The 20,559-nt window shown below is 42.1% G+C and overlaps 1 protein-coding gene across 1 annotated transcript in view; it reads right to left on the reverse strand.

Annotated features, from left to right (window-relative positions):
* DNAH9 (dynein axonemal heavy chain 9) overlaps positions 1-20,559 on the reverse strand; it is a 368,705-nt gene that overhangs the window by 189,813 nt on the left and 158,333 nt on the right. The window contains exons 37-41 of the mRNA XM_064378055.1: positions 19,411-19,584; positions 18,569-18,776; positions 6,014-6,179; positions 3,749-3,851; positions 2,651-2,890 (exon numbers count right to left, since the gene is read on the reverse strand). Of these exons, the coding sequence (XP_064234125.1) occupies positions 2,651-2,890; positions 3,749-3,851; positions 6,014-6,179; positions 18,569-18,776; positions 19,411-19,584 (891 nt within the window). The remainder of the gene's footprint in view (positions 1-2,650; positions 2,891-3,748; positions 3,852-6,013; positions 6,180-18,568; positions 18,777-19,410; positions 19,585-20,559) is intronic.

Raw genomic sequence — 20,559 nt, forward strand, 5'->3', positions numbered from 1 at the left:
GGGGGTTTCCATTCAGGCTAACTGAATCAGGCAGAAAAACAGACCAGGGGAACAATCTCCACTCCCATCTCTCTGCTCTCTGGCTCCTCCTTGATATTGCATCAGTGACCACTACAACAAGGTGCACTCTTTCCTCTGGAAGCCCTTTGTCACCCTGAATTACCTCCACAGCAGGGCTGAACATTCCAGTTGTTCTATCAATGCTGCTGCTTACCATTATGTGATCATGCAGTCACACTCAGGGCACTGATTTGTCTGTGGCTCAGTTTTGTCATCTCTAAATTGGAAATAACCAGTATTTTACCTTCTAGGGTTGTTGTGAGGATTAAATGCATTCATAGATGTAAACGGCTTAGTACTGTGCTCAGTAAATGTTAGCAGTTATAACAGGGCCCACTCTGGCCTCAAGTTACCTTTCCAACCTCTATCTCTCCCTTCCATATCTCTCGTTGTTCCTACTGGGCTAAACTTGCTATTCCACTAGACTTTTTTTTTTTTTTTTTTTTAAACCTCCCTGACCATTTGTGCTGTCATTGACTAGCTAGTGACTTTTCTGAGCCTATGTTAAATTGGGATAAGAATGTCCATCCCAAAGGGTTGTGGTGAGTATTAAATTTCAGGTCATAAAACTGACAAGACCACTGTTCCAGGCAGAAGCTAAGGTTGGGTTGCTTCTGGTAAATGGAGCATAACTGATATTTCTCCCTTCAGTTCTGTCACTTATGAGCAGTGTAGATTTGATCAAACAACTTAAACTCCTTTTTTTATTTGAAAAATCCACCTAGTAACACTCCCACTTCATAGTGCTGCAGTAATTTTTTTTTACATATGTATGTATATATGTGTGTGTATGTATTTTAAGGAATAAAATACATATACATACAAAGTATATATGTCTACATAATATATGCATACATTTATTACTATTTTATATATATATATATTTACACACATAAATATATATGTATTTTAAGGAATTGACTCACATATTTATGGAGGCTGGCAAGTCTGAAACCTGCAGGATAGGTCTGCAGGCTGGAGACCGAGGAAAGAGTTATGTGGCAGCTCCAGTTTGCAGACAGTCTGGAGGCAGAATTCCCTCTCCTGTGGGGACCTCAGTCTTTTGTCTCTTAAGACCTTTAACTGAGCAGTAATATTTAAGAGAGAGATCATGTGGTGAAAAAGTCTTTCTCAATGAATGCTCAATAAATGGGAGCTAATTGTGGGTAAGCACAAACTTTGCTGCTGTCCAGTTCTGAGGGCTGCAGAGAGGCAGGCTTTATAGACTCAGAGTCAAGTTCCTCTTGCTACCTTCACCATCACATGCTTATTTTCCTCACTGGAAATTCAGATGAGTACAGAATGATGTGGTAGAAAGTCATCCAGGCGAGGAACCCAAAGACCTAGATTCCAGTTCCTTTACTGGCTTCCTTGTGCTCCTGGGAAAATATATATGATCTATGTGGGTCTCTGTTTTTACTTTTTAAAATGGGTTAACATTTGGGAGCTACATCTGATGCAGGAGTGGTATCCTGAACCAGCCTAGATGTGTCCTCAGAGATTTATCCTTCTGAGAGGCTCAGTGATTCCACCTGCAGGTGAAGTGTTCCTGGTACATAGCTCTTGAGTCTCTGAACCAGGGTTTAGTAGGTTTCTGCTCCTCACAATCAGGAGTTCTGGCTGGAACAAGCTGGCCCTATGTCGTCAGGGTCTGGATCTTTGCTGGTTTGGGTCAAAGTTCTACCTGCACAATTGCTCTGGGAAATTAATTCCAATTACATGGCTCTCATTGGAAGGTGATGTCACTCCCTGATCTCTTCACTTTGACACTTCTCTATTGGTATGGCCTCTGCTTGGTGTAAAAGGCATGCTTCCCTTAATAATAACCCAATGCTATCTTGGGGGAGGGTCTCTCTGTAAATGAGCTTCTGCAGATTCTTGTCCAGAATGGGAGAGTTATGGAGTTGGCTACATGAGGATGCTATATCTGATCAGAAGGAAGAAAGGGGCTGGGTTTGCTAGATGGCCCTCTGGAGACTTTGATAGTGATAGGCCAAGCAATTAGAAGCAGTGGGCAGAGATATGCCATCACCATTTGGATGAGTAGTTGGAAGGATCTGAAGCAGCTTTGGCCTAAAAATGAACCTGAGAATTTTAGGACTGAGGCCCTCCCAGGGGTTGGCAGATGGCATCTTAGGTGTATGATGATGTGGCTTTTGAGGAAGCAGAGCTATCTTGCGTGGTTTGGGAAACATTCTTTTTCATCCCAAGATCAGTGGGTATACCAATGGGAGATCCAAAATAGTTCTCTCTTTCTTTCTTTTGGGTCATTTTTCTTCTCAGGCATACGGGACTCATTATATAACACTATCTCCAAGATGTTGCGCTTTCTGCAGCCCCCAGGAACCAACTCAGAGATGCATGCTGCTTACTGAGAAATAATTTAATTGGCAAAAGAAACTCTATTTCGTTGAGGGCCTTCCTGATGGAGCTCATGACACTGTGTATACCTGCTTATGTTCATGATTGCATACGAACAGTGGCTTTGCCTGTGCCTAAGAGCTGGGCATTAACTACTTATTTTTATTAAGAATCGAAGTTTCTGGATAATCACGAAGCCACTAGGGTATCTTGGAGCCGACGAACTCACCTGGAAAATGCTGGCAAAATCTCTGAGGTTGAAGATGTAGTGGAATTTGATTGCTGTGGGGAGGAATGTGGTAGCAATTTTCTGGTGGAAGGTGAGGGCCAGATTGATCAGTGAGGGGATGGATTTCTCCAGGGATGCCGGGAAGTTTCTGAGCTTTAGATGTTGAGTGAGGATGATGCTGTAGATAGAGGACAGGGCATCTGCCCCCGGGAAGGAGACGACAAACACGCTGAAGTGACGCTGCACAGGAAACAAAGGCATGAGATCAACATCCTTCACCATGGAGTAGAAAATACCTCTTCTGAATTTGGAGATAATAACGAAAAATTCTTTTTTTTTTTTTGAGATGGAGTTTTGCTCTTGTTGCCCAGGCTGGAGTGCAATGGCGTGATCTCAGCTCACCACAACCTCTGCCTCCCAGGTTCAAGTGATTCTCCTGCCTCAGCCTCCCAAGTAACTGGGATTACAGGTGTGTGCCACCACACCCACTTAATTTTTGTATTTTCAGTAGAGACAGCATTTCACCATGTTGGCCAGGATGGTATCAATCTCTTGACCTCGTGATCCGCCTGCCTTGGCCTCCCAAAGTGCTGGGATTACAGGTGTGAGCCACCACGCCCAGCCGAAGAATTCTTATATGGCCTTTGAATCTATACTTTGGTCCTATCTCTCATGCTATGCCCAAATTTAGGTTGAACCTAAAATGACTGCAAGAATAACAGGCAAAGCATCTTCAGTCAAAGATGGTAGCTTGGGGCAGTAGGAAGAGAACTAAACTTGGGACTCAAGATTCTCTGAGTCCAAATCTGAATTTGAAACTGTTAAACTATATGACCTTGGGAAAGTCATTTATCTCTCTGAGGTTCCCTCATCTGAAGAATGAGGGATCAAATCAGATGAACACTATGACTCCTTCCAGCTCTTGAGACTCTGGGTCTAGGAGTTTCTCTTTTCCCCTAGAGATGCAATTTGGCATTCTATCTGATTTACCATTTTGAGAGGCTACATTGGGAAAAACGCCAATTATTACTTATAATCAAGGGGCATCAGCCCTAGTAAGGTAGGATTAGGACCCGGGTCCCATGGCTCCTCTTGTACCTGAAGCCGTGGGTTGATGGTGAAGCTGCCCGCCGTGGGGTTCATACAGGACACATACTGTACATTTGTGATCTCCTTTAGGGACAGCCTGCTCCGATCATACCTGGAACAGTCAGAAACTATAGGTGAACGGTGTCTGAGAACCGACGCAGGTGAGTGCTTTGTCAGGGCTGAGGTAGGATGTGCCCTACTGGTATGTGTTTGGGTGATTAAAAAAAAGGTCTAAATCCACTGGGCAGAGACTGAGAAGAGATAAGAGCCTAGGACAAATTCTGAAGGGACCTCAGTATTTAAGGAAATAGCACAGGAGGAAGAGCCCACAAGATGGACAAAAAGGTAGGAGAAAAATCAGGGGTATGTGCCATACGAAAAAGCAAAGGAAGCCAGCATTTCCAAAAGAAGAGAGTGGTCAACCACATCAAGGGCTGCAGAGAGAATAAGAAAGGTAGTGACACTAGCAGGGGAGTCTAAGGGAGAGAATGCAGTCATGGATTCTTAGTTTCTGTTTCTGGTTGGACCAGTGATGCCCCTTTCTCATCCCTCTTTTCTGCTTATCACTACAGACAGAAACTGAAAACCATGGCTTCAGGCTGCTAGAAACCTAAAACAAAAGAAAACAGAACAACGACAACAAAATGAGGTGGCTGGACAAGCTTGCAAAGAATGTCTTGGATTTTGCAATAATGATTAGCAAGAACAGTTCAGTAAAGTGGAGGGAACAGAAATCAAATAATAGTGAATTGAGGAGTGAGTGGGAGATAAGGGAGTAGGGACAGAACAGTAATTAGAAAGTAATTTTTTAAGCCAATAGAGGAAATTTATGCAAGTTTATTTTTATTTATTTATTTATTGTTTTGAGATGGAGTCTTGCTCTGTCACCCAGGCTGGAGTGGAATGGCACAATCTCTGCTTACTGCAATCTCTACCTTCTGAGTTCAAGCCATTCTACTGCCTCAGCCTCCCAAGTAGCTGGGACTACAGGCATGCACCACCACACCTGGGTAATTTTTGTATTTTTAGACGTAATTTCACTATGTTGGCCAGGCTGGTCTTGAACTCCTGATCTCAAGTGATTGGCCACCTCGGCCTCCCAAAATGCTTGAATTATAGGCATGAGTCACCGCACCTGGCCTGTTTATGCAAGTTTAAATGATGTGAAGCAGCTAATGAGGAGTTGGGGACCGATCCATGAAGTGAGCACTTCAGGAGTGGGAGACAGTGGAATGAAGAGGCTGGCAGATGGTTTGGCCTTAGGTAAGATGTAACAGGGTGGTGGAGGAGGGATGCATGGGGACACGGTAAGATGTATAGATGTGGAAGCAAGAAATGGAGGCTGCGTCTGTGTTCTTTCAGAAGGCAAGGCTGTCAGCTGAGGTGTGGTGGGAAGATGAAAGACAGGGAAGATGGAATGAAATAGACATTTCTGAGAGTGGACATACTAAGGCCATGTGGTAGAATTTCCAGGAGGTTTCTACTTCCCATTTAAGGTTTGTGACCATGACTGTAAAGTAAAACTAGTTAGCTTGACTGATAATTACTGCCCATAAAATTAAGCTGCTCAAACGTCAGTGTGGAGACTGTGGACGGATGCATATGCCAGGCATCCAATAAAAATTTTGGGAAGGAAGGAAAGGCAACTCAAGTTGCCGTCATAACTACCATTCTTCTCTCTGAATTCTCTCTTCTCACTCTTTTTCAGCAGCAGATTCAGTGTGAGGTAGAAAGGTGAGTCAAAGTTCTCTCAAATCAGTGACTTGCTTTTTTTTTCCTAGTATGTTCAGACCTTTTGCCATTAAAAATTATACTGTTGAAAGAGATTCTATCCAGCCCTCTGAGTTGCTCTCAGGGGACTGAGGTTGGAAGGTCTGCAGACACCTGTGCATGGTACCAGATGTGAGGCGTTACCATTGAAGTGCAAGCCCAGTGCTGTGGGGCCACTGTGTAGGGGGACTGGTTAATTCCACTTCTGGCACTTGAAGAAGGCAACTTCGGAGATGAGTCTTCAAGCAAAAAGTAGGCTTTTTTCCTTAGATGAGAGCTCAGTGTTCTCTCTGGCTAAACTTTTCATGTGAATAGGAATGCCCCTATTTGATGGAACCAGTCTGGGAAATAGAGAATTGTACAGAAATGTGGTTTATCACAAAGATTCTCATCTGGCACCTGAGCTACGCTGAGGTTTGCCATTCAGGCCAAATAGAGACTGGCCTTCAGCCGTGCCTTAGGCTTTGCCCGCTTGTGCCAGTCCCTCCCCGTAGGTGCTCTTACCAGTGGCCATAGTCCAGATGCTGCCGGATGATGGTGTGGGGCTGCACCGTCCCGTAGGCATCCACCTCAGGCATGTTCATGTCGTCAATGAAATAGATGAGCTTCTTGTTGCCTGGAGGGCCGTAGTTTCTGCCAGCCTTCTTTTCTAGAGGCTTCTCCAGGACAGCTGGGGAGAGAGAGCCAGTCGGTGAGAAAAGGAAGGTCACACTTCAGATACCAGTACTAAGACAGCAAAGATGTCAAAGACAAGCCATGGTGTTGCCTGCGTGTGTGCAAAAGACAGGAACAAAAAAGACAAAAATAGTCGCAACCACCACTGCTCCTAAACAGGCATTCTACAGGACCAGAAAGTGAAACCGAAATTTCTAGGCAGTAATGGGGACTGAACACCTCACCGTGTATGTGCACGGTGCTAAGTTTTTACAAAATTTAATGATCTCATTTAATCCTTGTAACAAAACTGTGAGATTACTAGTATCCTGTTTTACAGATGAGAAAACTGAGGCTCAAAAGAACTCAGAAACTTTATGAAGGCAGGATACAAATCACAGCGGTTAAACCTCAAAGACCATGCTGCTTCTGTCATACTTGTGGTCTCCAGTTTTCTTTGTTTATAAACTAAAAATGGAAAATATCTTTACAGTTCCAAGGTCAGATACTTCACTCCAAGGAAGCTTACAAATAGCAGAATCCTGGTTAGAACTGTCCTCTGTACCGAAGGCGGCAAAAATGTATAAAGTCTGCTGCTCTCCTTCCAGGGCTGGGTAGATGCCCTTTCCTCTCCCAGGCTATAAGAGAGGCAGCAATAGGTGTTTTGCCAACAGTGTTCACAGAGAGTTCATCTCATGGGGTTGTCCATAGCAGGTTGTAGAAAAAACAGCCTCAGAGAATTTCCCAGGTGTTTCCAGTGTCATGAATGGTGTCCTCCCCTGCTCTTAGGTTTCCTGGCTTTCTGTCTGAGCATCTTGGTACCTTTCTAGAGACTGAGTGCACAGACTCTCTTCTGGAGTGGTTTCTTCAATTATTAAGTCAATGGAAGGAATCTAACAGCAGTTTTCCGGCATGACAGGACTTGTTTAGAACAAACTTAAGTAATAGGGTGGAGATACTTGTGTTTTTTTCCAGTAAAGCAATGAAATATTTATGAATTGCAAGAACCAACACTTCCTGTTACAGCTGGAAGCTCTAAGAACCATCTGATTTCTTCTCTTGAAAAACAAGTTTGTAAACAAGAAGAAAGTGTCAATAGACATATGAAGGTGACAGATAGAAAGACAAGTTCCTTCAAGAAGCTTGAATATTCTAATTTTCTAGTCCTGAGTTAAATTGTTTCAAATACGAATGAAATTTAAATTTAATTAGCATCCAATTAACATACACTATCAACCAATTAATCACACAACACCTTCTTCCCTCCCAAAGACATAACAACTATATGTGAGATCTGTCAAAATGAAATATAATTAATGGGTTGACAAGGACATGCTTTTGAGAACAGTTCTAATAGGAAATTCTCTCCTTAGAAAGATTTGTTTCTCCTCCTCCCAAGGCAATGATATTCAAATCAACCCCTGGAATTAAGCAGACCCTGTAATTTGGGTTGATTAAGCTCTTTATGCTTTTAAAGGATCATTGAGGAGAAAACCATGTCAGTTCGTAAGAAGTGGCCATGGAGCGCATGGGATTATCTCAGGCGGATGGTGTTAAATTCTCCAGAGAAAGGAAGGGTCCGCCAGGAAAGACAGGCACATTTTTTATCTCTTCTTGGCCACGCTCTGCTCCATGTCACACCTAGGATGGAATTATAGTGAGTTACGTTGTTTCTAGGCAGAACTGGAGGAGCAGAAGAGGGTTTGAGTTTCAGGAAAAGTATTGATGTTGAAGGAGCTGCACGAATGAGACATGTAAAGAAATATGACACTCTCACCACACTTCTGGGTTCTGAGTGTTATCAACAAGTCTGGAAACCTCAAGTCCACATCTGGAGCCCAGGCCCAAGGTCATTTGTACATTCTTTTTTTTTTTTTTTTGAGACAGACTCTTGCTCTGTCTCTGTCGCCCAGCACCCACTGTGGAGTGCAGGGCTCTATCTCAGCTCACTGCAACCTCCACCTCCCTGGTTCAAGCAATTCTTCTGCCTCAGCCTCCCAAGTAGTTGGGATTACAGGCACACACCACTAAGGCCTGCTAATTTTTGTATTTTTAGTAGATATGGGGTTTCACCATGTTGGTTAGGCTGTTCTTGAACTCCCAACCTCGTGATCCACACACCTCGGCCTCCCAAAGTGCTGGGATTACAGGCGTGAGCTACCGCACCTGGCCATTTGTACATTCTTACTGAATTTCTCTGTGAGACTAATATGGAACAGCTTGGGGTTCAGTCTTTGGCCACACAGACCCATGTCAGCTGCTGTGCCAGGGTGAACGGTTTTACTCGTGCCGTTCTCTGGACACCATTGCACTGCCATCTTATACTTGAAGTACAGTTTTCAAAGTGGCTTCCCATTTGTTATCTCTTTTCGCCATCTCCACTGCTACCCTCCTTGTCCATCTGCTCTCACCTGGTAACTACACATCTTCCCAAATGATCTTCCAGCCTTTGTCCTATATATAGGACAAATATAGTGTAGAGAGTCTACACTATATTCTCAAAACAGCAGGCAGGAATACCTTTGTGAAACGTGAACTGGATTATGCCCGTTCTGTTTCAAGCCCTCCAAGTGGCATTCCATCTCATTTGGGGTGAAAGCCAGTTTGTTGACTTCCACTAAACTTGCATCTTTGTTTTGCTTTCCTGTTCTCCTCCCCCACACTCTGCTCCAGCCACACTGTTTCTGATTCATTAGTCACTCGCTGCCTCAAGGCCTTTGCTCTGGCTGTTTCCCCTGCCTCAAATCCTCTTCTTCCAAATGCCAACAGGTGTTTATTTACCCAGGTGCTCTTTTTTCCAGTAAGGTCTTCCCTGGTATGCTCCCTAAAGTTCAAAACCCCACCTGCTATCTTCTGCCCCAGCTCTACATCTCTTTCCAGCGCTTGTTACCACCTAATATCCTATATCTTTACTTACTTATCTCATGTATTACCCTATTCATCCCCTTCAACACCAGAAGCTAAACCCCATGAGGACACGGATTTTACTGTTTTTCTCATTGTCATAACCCCTGGACCTAGGGCATTATCTAGCATATAGTACGGCGTTCAAAAATCATTTATTAAATTAAGGAAGGAATGAATGTATTTTATTATTATTACAAACCCAATGAAAGTAAAGAAAGTAAAGATAGGTTAAAAAAAAAAGTCTTTACCTATATCATTGGGTTTGTAAAGATAATAAAATACATTCATTCCCCATTTGCAATTAAGGACATAGAAGCTAAGGCAGATTAAATACCTCGCTGGAATGAGAATCCAGGTTTAGATATTCTCTCCTTAGAAAGACTAATTCCAAAGCTTCTCCATGTACCCAGCAAGAGAGTCCTTGTAAGCCTCCATTCCCACTCTCCCTGACAATTCTAGTTCCAGTGATTCCTCCAGTCCCTGAACCTTAGAGGATTCATTCATTCATCATGAAGCATGTGAGTGAGTGCTTGACATGCATTATAGCACTGACCCTCACAGAGCCCTATCACGTCTAATCATTACCTCTTAAAAGTCTTTGAACACATGATAAAACTGAGGCTTAGAGAAATTTAGTGATTTTATCCAAGGTCAAACTACTAAGTGTCAAAGCCAGGATTTTAACCCAGGTCTGCCTGGCTATGGAACCTCACATAACCACTACTGCAATATTTACTTCTTAAACATTATAATGATATGGCTTCTGCCCTTGAAAATACTCAGTTTAGTCAACTCAATTGCTGGCACCATATTTTTGAAAGAGATCACATATGCATTGATATGATTTGTGTATCTGTTTGAACTCTTTTCCTTTCATATTATTTAATTTTCATGTATTAAGACTTTCCAGTGATCTTGTAAGGGCTTTGCATTTATTCTTTCAGAAATAACATACTTTGCATGATTATAAAAATAATAAATATTCATTTTAGAAAGATTAAAAAGCATAGAAAATTATAATAATAAAAGTGAAAATCACTCATAATTCTATCAACTAATCGTCTTAAGTACTATCTTTCAATATTTTGGTATATTTTATTCTGGGGTTTTTTTTTTCTACACGATCAAAATTATTCTAAATATACTGCTTGTATTTGTAAATTTAATATATTGTAAACCTCTTTATATGGTAATAAACATCCTCCTAAAGTGTGATTTTAGTTGCTGCCTTGTGTTCCATAATTTGGATGTACCAAAATCAATGGAATTATTTTTCTATTGCCTGAAATATGTGCTTTCATTGCTATACTAAATTTGAACTTCCCACAATTCCAAGTAGAATGTTTTGCTCACTAGATAAATCTTTGATGATTCAACTTTGATTTGTGTCATTAACTGAAAGGTATTAGGTGGAAGAGAGCTGTCCATCTGTAATAATTGTAAGCACAGTGCTCCTTTGAGATTTAACATTTGATTAGATCTTTTACGGTCCTGTCCAACCTTGAGGTTTATAATAAACAGGTTACAGAGATTCATTTTATACAAAGTTGCAGACACCTGAGCTCCTATATAATTAGTGTAATTAAGCACTCAAATATTTGTTGAGCTAATAATGCAAATCACAGCTGGATGGCAAGATAATTCAGAATTGTGATGAGCTTGATCTTTGGACTTCTCTGTGTATACTAAAACTATAAGCCCATTGATGCCGTAACCAAGGTCTTTGTTCCTACTTTTCTAAACGATCCTGTTTCTAAACTATCACGTCTGTGGGTCTTTATAAATTTTTTGTTTTAAAAATTATTTATATTTTCAAAAGAATAAGAAGAGACTTAAAGTCTTTAAAGAGACATAAAACAGACCATAAAGACTAAATAGGGATTGCTAAACAATACAGAATGAGAAGAAACTTAATTGTACCAGTAATGTAGGATGACATAGTTACTGTAAACATATAAAAATTTATCTCACATTTTCCTTTATGAACTGCTTGCCTGAAGGCTCAGAACTAAATCTGTGTTTAATTACAATAACCATGTCATCTCATCTCAGATTGCTGGTACAGAGCCATCTCTTCTTTCCTCTAAAAAATTTTGCAGGCACCAAATTCCAGGAGGCATATATCACAGATACTTATAAAACAAGTATCAGGCTAGAGAATGGTCTTGAACTGAAATTTTGCAGAAGGCATAAAAATAACTTAAAATTATATTTTATTAGAGTAACCCACAACAAAACCCAAGTATGGACCATTATATTGTAATTTAATGCAGGGAATGAAAGCAGTACAGTTGGGTTTGTGGAGTTCAGAGAAACTGCTGGAATGGAGAATAAACACAGATCTCTGTCCCTCTCAGCTTGAGATGTCAATGTTATGAACCTGTGGTTTATGCATGCATTACACAGTAGTCAATTAAAGGCTGAGTTTTTCAATGACTGACTATAGGGCCTATTATATTGACTATATCAGATGAACAGAAGGGAAGTTGGCATTCTATTGTGAAAATTAAGATGTACAACTTAAAGTCTTATCAAAGAAGAAGGTCTTCATAGCTTCATGAAATAAGACAGCTTTGCTGTTAACTGATAGAGTGACTTTGAGGTAAGTCTTTAACACCTCTAAGCTTCATTTGTTTAACTTGTAAAAATGGGGACTATCATTAGATCCATGTTACACACCATTTCCAGCCTCCTTCTCTTTAGGCAGTCTTCAGCTGGGGTGGTCATGTGGAACAGTTTTGAACATTAAGACATAGGCATAAGTTTATGAAGTTCCTGGAGAGTTATCATGTCATGACATGGGCACTATCTCCTCCACCACTTTTTTTTTTTTTTTAAATGCAGACATGATGGCTGGTGCAGCAGCCATTCTGCCACTTTGAAGGAACAGCCAAGAGAACAGTAAATATTTTAGCATTCATATCACTGTCATTAACCTGGTATTAGCAACTGCTTGCCTTCAGAATTCCTGTCGTGTGAAAGACAGACAGGAATTTCTAAATATTTAGAAATTCTAAATATTTCATAAATATTTCTATTTATGCCACTAATGTCAGATTTTCCACGACTTGCAGTCCAAAGCAATACTGAAATAGTCTCATAGGCTGGGGAGGATTAAACAAACTAAGGTGAGGAAAGCCCTTTGCACAAGAGTTGACCCACTGTAAATGTTAAACTGTGTGCTCTCCACACTGTGAGCCTGAATCACAGCCCCCATTGGTATCAAGGAGTTCTGAATCCCTGTTTAGAGAAGTACAGTGGAGACTCCAGAAATGGATGTAGAGAAATAGAGGAGAGATGAAGGTATTATCAACCAGCTGCCTCCTCTATAAAAGAACATCTGATTTTGAGAAAAATAGCATGTGATGGGCTTGCAGGATATGTGAGCTGCAAAATTCCCCCTGAAGACCCTTGAAATTAACCTGCAGGGTGGAATTACTGTCTATTTGAAAGCTGGAATATTTCTTCCAAAAACATTATTTGTGTTTTAGCATAGTTTATGTTAAACTTATTTTTCAAGCAAAAAAAGGTTTGCTTTTGTTATTTTTTGTTTTTGGCAGTTGGGGCTTAGAAATTATTGTTCAAAATAGATTCTTAAATTTGAGAAGTATGTTGTTAATATTATTATAATAACAGCTTCCATTTACAAAGTACTTATTGTATGCTGGGAATCATTTTGAGTGTTTTACATACTTTATCTTACTGTTCAAGAATGAAAAGAATGAACCATTAATTCACTCAACAATGTGGATAAATATCAAAATCATGCTGAGTGAAAGAAGTCAGGCAAAAAGAGAGTGCACATTTTGTGACTCCATTATACAAATTTCCAGAAAATGCAAACTAATTTATAATGATATAAAGCAGATCAGTGGTTGTCTGAAACAGAGTAGGTGGGGAGGCTTGGGAGGAAAGGATTACAAAGGAACGTGAGGAAACATTTGGAGGTGATGGATAAGTTCATTATTTCAATTATGATGATGGTTTCATGATTTATAAATATTTCAAAATATATTATATTGTACACCTTAAATATGTACAGTTTATTGTATGTCAATTATAACTCAATGTAGCTTTTTTTAGAAAAGGAAAAAAGCATAAAAAGATTATGCTGCCTTTCAGTAGGAAAAAGGATAAATGAACTGTGATTTATTCACACAATGGAATTCTATGCAGCAATGAAAATGAATGAAATAGATCTGCATGTATTAAGATGATAATTTAGAAAGTAGTGATATAGTTTGGCTGTGTCCCTGCCCCAATCTCATCTTGAATTTTAGCTTCTGTAATTCCTACATGTCATGGGAGGGATCTGCTGGGAGGTAACTGAATCATGGCGGTGGGTTTTCCTGTGCTGTTCTCTATGATAGTGAATAAGTCTCACAAGATCTGATGGTTTTATAAAGGGCAGTTCCCCTGTACACGCTCTCTTGCCTGTCGCCATGTGGGATGTGCCTTTGCTCCTCCTTTGCCTTCCACCATGATTGTAAGGCTTCCCCAGTCATGTGGAACTGCAAGTCTGTTAAACTTCTTTCCTTTATAAATTACCCAGTCTCGGGTATGTCCTTATAACAGTGTGAGAACAGACTAATACAAGTAAGTTGCCAAAGAAAGGTATAGTATGACTGATTTAAAGTTTAAATATATAACATTATGTATTTTATGACTACATATTTGTTTCAAAAGTGTAAACCTGGAATGATACGCACTGACTTTAGAACTCTAGCTAATAAGGGGCAGAAGGCGAAATGGGTGACAGGGGTAGTGTATTAGCTGTCCTTATTTTTATTTTATTTTGTGGCAGGGGTCTCACTGTCACCCAAGCTAGAGTACAGTGGTATAATCTCAGCTCGCTGCAACCTCAACCTCCCAGGTTCAAGCGATTCTCCTGCCTCAGCCTCTCGAGTAGCTGAGATTACAGGCATGCACTGCCACGGCGGGCTAATTTTTTCGTATTTTTGGTAGAGACAGGGTTTCACCATGTTGGCCAGGCTGGTCTCGAACACCTGACCTCAGGTCATCTGCCTGCCTTGGTCTCCCAAAGTGCTGGGATTACAGGCGTGAGCCTCCACACCCCGCCTATTAGCTGTACTTACAATGCTAAGTTCCATTTAACATAATGCTAACACTTTAGCATCTGTTAAATCTGGATAGTGCTACACTGGCATCTGTTATATTATTTTCTGTACTTTTGTACATGTTTAAAATATTTTATAATTAAACATAAAAGGTTTAAATAATTCTCTATTCCACCCTCAGCATCCAGTCAGTTTCCCTTGCCAAGGACAACTGCTGTCTGTATTTCTTTTGTGTCCTTCTGGAGATTGTCTAAGTTTTTATATAAGTATAAATTATGTGTGTGTGCATATATTATATATATGTAAATTTTATATATTTTTAAAAGTCATATCAGTGAGTAAATTTATATATATTTCTTTTTAAACAAGATACAATTTGGAGCATACTATATATACTGTTCTATATCTTCCTTTTCTTACTCAACAAAATTTTGGAATAGTTCCTACCAAATTTCCTCATTCTTTTGAATGCTGCTTAGTATTGTATCATACAAACAATTAGGCTGTTTCTCCCCTTTTATCACTACAGACACATCATAAACATAGATTTGTACATCTGTCTGGGTGTGCTAACTGTCCTTTAAAGCAGACTATGCTACCTCACATCCAACTTTTTCTTAAATACACAGGGTCTCAAATGCAAATAATGATTAAAACACTGAGCTGCAAAAAGAATAACGGAGTCACAAAGGAGGTGCAACAGCTTGCTTCTTCATTGAATGATACCAGAGCAGCTGTCTTTTGAGTTTATGCATCTCTGTTACATTCAGCTGATTCTCCAGTTCCCTGTTTGATACCTGGTTTCTGGCTGTCACTTTTTAAATCGTTGGTAGCACCCTTTCTCCTGCCATTTTGTTGCTCCTAAAATGTTTTAGGCTAAGGAGCCCAAATAATCAAGATTGTCTGCACTGTGAATGAGACAAGAGGAAGGAAGTTCCTATAAGGGAATAAAGGTAACACAGCATTTTTCAGAGTTAAGGGTGTGAGCTTTATCACATGAATGTTGTTACATATATGCTGCTACTCTGGACTTCGGCTGACTCCCCAGTTCCTGGTTGTCTCTGGACAGGAGAGGTTATAAAACAGTAGCTTTCTCCATCCCTTAGTGTGCCAGGAGGGATGGCTTCAAGGTCTAATGTTATGGAGAGACCATTAAGGAATTAACAAGAAACAGAAAGTGTTGTGTTTTGGTGAATGCTCAGCTACAGTCAGAGCCAGTTTTCATCCTGGCTCTATTTAACAGCATTTTGAGATTTATTTGTAGTCACAGCTACTGGAAAGGCTGAGGCAGGAGAATTGCTTGAATCCAGGAGGCAGAAGATACAATGAACCAAGATTGCACCACTGCACTCCAGCCTGGGTGACAGAGTGAGATTCTGTCTCAATAAAGAAAAAAAGAATTCTCCATGTTCTAACAGAGGGAAGGAGAAAGCCCTCTAGGTGAGAGCTCCAGAGTGAGAATGACAGGTCAGGACAGTATGAGAAACACATCTCCTCTTCCTTGGTTCCATATGTTTACCCTCTATTTAAAGGATATTTTTAAATATTATAAAGCCACTTTAATATAATTAAATCATTTTTTCCCATTTAATAAAATTAAATTGAAAATCATTCCTCTGGAATACTTGAATAGTACTACTAATGATAACAGTAATAATGTTGAATATTTATTGCAGTTTTCAAAGTATTTTCTTAGTAGGGAGGCAGTATAGCCTAGTGGCTAAGAGCACAGGCTCCGAAGTCAGACTCTCTGGGGTCAAACCCTGGCTCCTCCACTTATTGTGTGTCATGGCGTAGCTTGTTTAACTTCTCTGTGCCTTGGTTTTCTCATGTATAAAATGAAGGTAATATAAATACTTATTCACAGGACTCTACAAGATTAAAGAAGTAAAAAAAAAATAGGTGCAAAAGTCTAAGTCAGATGCACACTCCTGATAAGTCTTTGATAAATGTCAGTTGTTGTTGTTAGCAGTAGTAGCAGCAGCGGCAGTAGTAGCAGTAGTAGTAGTAGTGTAGACTTGTAGCAATAGTAAGAACTGAGGTAAATGGGCAGAGCTGGTAATCTGATCAGTTGTTGGACTCAAGGCTTGGAAATAAGGGTAGATGCTTGAACAAGAAAGAGGGATTCTATGAGGCAGACAGCAGAGTGCTCAGATTTAGATTAGGCGGACAGGTGAAATCTGCTGCAGGCCACTGCTAAGTGCTGATGTGATGGCTTTGGCCTTGATGGAAGGTTATGATGCGACGGTGTCAAGGCCTCATGGAGTAAAGACTAAGTCAGTGGTTTACTGGAGCTGATTACTGAAACCAAGGGGATTGTGCAAACTGGTTGTTAACATGACTGTTATTAAAAAATAAATTTGATAAACTTATAATTAAGTAAATTATGTTGAAAATAAACATTCAAAACTCATCACATCTTAATTATTTTATGACATTTACTATCGTGTGTACTGGAGGTTATATTCATTCACTGTATCTGTAGAGTGGAAATGCCTTATAATGGTGTGCTACTGTGTATCTCTTCCTGACCCCATGTTCACTGACAATGCATTGGAAGCTTACAATTGGCCACAGTGGGAGTATTTACACCACAGAAATTGGCAAACACTACAAACCAGGGCTTCATTTGTTTTGTAGACTTGTGAACATAATAGGGAAAATGTTAATAACACACATTATACTTAAAAGTGTGTCATACGAGGTCAAGAGATCGAGACCATCCTGGTCAACGTGGTGAAACCCCATCTCTACTAAAAATACAAAAAATTAGCTGCGCATGGTGGTGCGTGCCTGTAATCCCAGCTACTCAGGAGGCTGAGGCAGGAGAATTGCCTGAACCCAGGAGGCAGAGGTTGCGATGAGCCGAGATCGCACCATTGCACTCCAGCCTGGGTAACAAGAGCAAAACTCCATCTCAAAAAAAAAAAAAAAAAAAAGTGTGTCATGCTTGTTGCTGTGACATTGTGAAGAGCACAAAAAAATGGAAGAACGATTCCTTCAGTATTTGAATAGAAGGTGTTTACATCTTTGACAAACTAGTAAAGTTCTGATGTAAATCTTCGTCATTTAATTTTGTCTTACTTGTTAATATTCATGTCTGAACTACAGTCAATTGCTGGATTGGGACTGGCTCAGCAGCAGATGAAGCTCAGAGGTGAGTTTGAAACAGGTGAAGAAGTTTCTGCCACCAAAGGGCGGGCAGGGGAAGCCTGAGCCTCTGTCCGCATGCTCCAGGCACCTAGCTGCTCTGAGGGGTGAGAGAGCAGAGGCGGCACTCCCCACATCAGCATTTTGAGTTGGCTGGACCCTAATCCTACAAGAGCTGGCAAAATGGTGCAGAAAGAGTTCCCCCGGGGCACTAGGGAAAGTCGAATACTAGCAGAGGCAAAACCACAGGCTAACTCTGGGGTTCACAGCAGGCAGGGATGGCAGAAGGACTGGGTAAAATGGTCAAGGCGGAGCAAGGGCTGGTGTACATGAAGCCTGCTTTGCGAGTCTGCTGGTCTAAGGCCTGGGTGATGCAGCAGATAACAAGCGTGCCAGGTTCACTTTTCACATTATAAGCTATGGCTTGTAACTTATCCATCTGCAAACAGCTCATATCTAGGTGTGGGGAGGCACTGCAGTGTCCTCTGGGAAAGCTCACACATCAAGTAACAGAGTGGGACAAGGCTGTCGGTGTTTGGGAAGTAAGAACAGGGTTTCTCCTCAGCCCTGCCTCTCCCCTCATTTTGTTGCAAGAATGCCTTGGAAGCGTCTCCAAAATAAAGCTGTTTTTAGTGAATGTGTCCTTTCTATAAAAAAGGAGACTCTGTTATAAATGAGTTAAAGTTAAGGGGAGAGAGACTCTGCCAAGGGGAAAACATTGGTGGGGGTCCTATGTCTATTTGGGAGCTGTGTGTGTAAACACCGGGTTAAAGCAAGCCCCAGGTGGAGTCAGAAGAACAGGTGTGTCATGCCTGCCTCGCCACTTGGAGGTGACTTTGGGAAATCACATCCTTTTTTATCTGAGCCTCAGTTTCCCCATCCATAATACAGGAGAGATGAATGAAATGATCTCGAGAGATATTTTCAGTGCCAGAAGTCTGCAAGTTCTTGCAAATCTCTCCATGGCTCACAGCTCTCTTTGTCATCAAGGTGCTGAGCTGCTCTGTGTTAAACACCTTGCTCTTGAGGAATTTAACAGGCCAGGGAGGAAGGTAGAAAGAAAGACCAGAAGCAGTGCTAAGGGTTGCTGGAGGACCCAGAAAGAGGTGTGCGGTGAGAGGCGAGAAGGGGCCTGTGGGAGGAAGTGTGCAGTGCTTGGGTCTGCAGAAGTCAAGCCAGACAGGCACCTGATGCTCTGCTTCTAGGCTCTGTGTCAGGGGACACGGCTACCCAGACACCCCCCCAACCCCAGGTGCCCTGGGCCGCTTACCCTGCAGCATTGCTGATGTGGTGTAGTAGTTGAATGGCACGTTTTTCACCAGGTATGCCTCAGGGTCAAGACTGGCCAGCTTAGCTCCCACCAGCACCGACTTGCCAGTGCCAGCTGTGCCCACTAGCATGACAGGCCGCCGCTGTGCCATCAGCCGCTCCATGAAGTAACACACACGGATGGTCTCACTTGTGTGTACCAAACATGCCTGGAAGAGGAGCACAATAAGCCTGTCAAGGGCGGGCTCCAGGGAGAAACAGATGCACCACCAATGTTCTGAAGCATTTCACAAGATGGGCTTCTGTCATGACGAAGCTCCCCAAATAAGCATAGGTCAGGAGTATCTTCTTTGATATCCACAGTGGGACCATCCCACAGACTCACTCTCTGGCCTCCCTGCAGTTGGGTAGAGGCTTCCCCACTCTCCTCTACCACCTGGCCTCTTTCCCTGTGGCCTCTCTAATACATTTTAAAATATTCTTTCTGGCTGGGCACGGTGGCTCATGGGAATTGCTTGAATCTGGGAGGTGGAGGTTGCAGTGAGCTTAGATTGCGCCACTGCACTCCAACCTGGTGACAAAGCGAGACTCAGTCTTGGGAAAAAAAAAACAAACAAACTACTTCCCCTGCCATTTCCTCCTCTCTGGAGGAAATGTCCTGGCCTTTAGGGGAATCTGTCACTTCATTACACCTATCTTCTCCTCTGCAAAGTCATGACGCTGGGAATGACCAGCTCCTGGCAAGGACAAATGCTCAGATACCCATGTGGGGCTGCTACTGGAGCCACTGCAGATCCCTGAGGGCAACTGCATGCATGTCCTGGGCCGCTCAGCTGTACTCACCTGCAAGGGCATCTCAGGGTCAAATTCAAACTGGGGGATGAGCTTGGACCAGGGCTCGAATTTCTTGGTCTCTGGGTCTATGTAATAGTCAAAGACGGTTCCTTGGGAAGGAAACTTGACTGTCTTGAACTCAGTCAGCCACCATTTGCTGAACTCTGCCCGGTAGTCCATAAGCTGCAAAACCAAAGACAGTCAGGGGCCAAGGTCCTCCAGAACTCAAGGAGCCCAGAAAGGAAGCCACGGCATCAGATGGAAGGTCAGGGCAGGACAACGTGCTCCTCCCCATGCAGGCCTGCAGGATAGACCAGCTCCTCCAGGAAGGCAGCGCTGCCCCTGAGGGTCACCAACCCTGACCAGGCCCGACAATGCAGGGAGCACGCAGAGGCATCCTTGCTTGACCATGCGGCTGAGCCAGCCTGGCACTGCCATGTCCTACAGCCACTGAAGGGTGGAGAGGGTTGAGGGAGGGAGGTGGAAGGTTATCGGGGAGAATGGGAGCCCATGGCCCTGGGATGGGTGTGTGTGGCCCAAGAACTCCTGAAGAGATAGATTGGCCCCATTCCTCGATGCCTGAGATTCTCTGCAGTTCCCAGGATGGCAGCCTGGGGTGGATGGAGTGGAATGGTGACTCTTGACACCTGGGGCCCAGAGCTCTGGAGTGAGAAGGGCCTCAGAAGGGTTGTGGGTGTCAGGTAGGTAACCACAGGCAAATCCTTCTTTCTATGCCTCAGTCTCCTCATCTGTAAAATGAGGTTTCTAGAAAGATTTCCAAAGTTTTTGCAAGAGCTAAAATCCTAAAATTCAGGAGTAGCAGGAAAAATAATGTAATTCGCATGCACACCGATTAGAAAAAGGCCCCTTAGACATGAGGCTGTACACCCAGTACAGGAACCATCTTAGTGAGTCCAAGCAAACACACACACACACACACACACACACACACACACACACACACACACACTCTCTCTCTCTCTCTCTCTCTCTCTCTCTCAGACCCAAAGCATACCCATTGCTACTGGCACCTCTCTGGGAAGGCAAACTCACTCTTTAAACACATAGAACTAAGAAAAACCCTAAAAGAAAAAAAAAGTCCCATACTGGACATTTTAGAAAATATTCATGGAGGGCAGGATGGAGACAGAGTTCAAA

The sequence above is a fragment of the Aotus nancymaae genome, unplaced genomic scaffold (assembly GCF_030222135.1).
Source record: "Aotus nancymaae isolate 86718 unplaced genomic scaffold, 86718_ANA_hifiasm-v0.15.2.pri h1tg000018l, whole genome shotgun sequence".
In the NCBI taxonomy this organism is placed as follows: Eukaryota; Metazoa; Chordata; class Mammalia; order Primates; family Aotidae; genus Aotus; species Aotus nancymaae.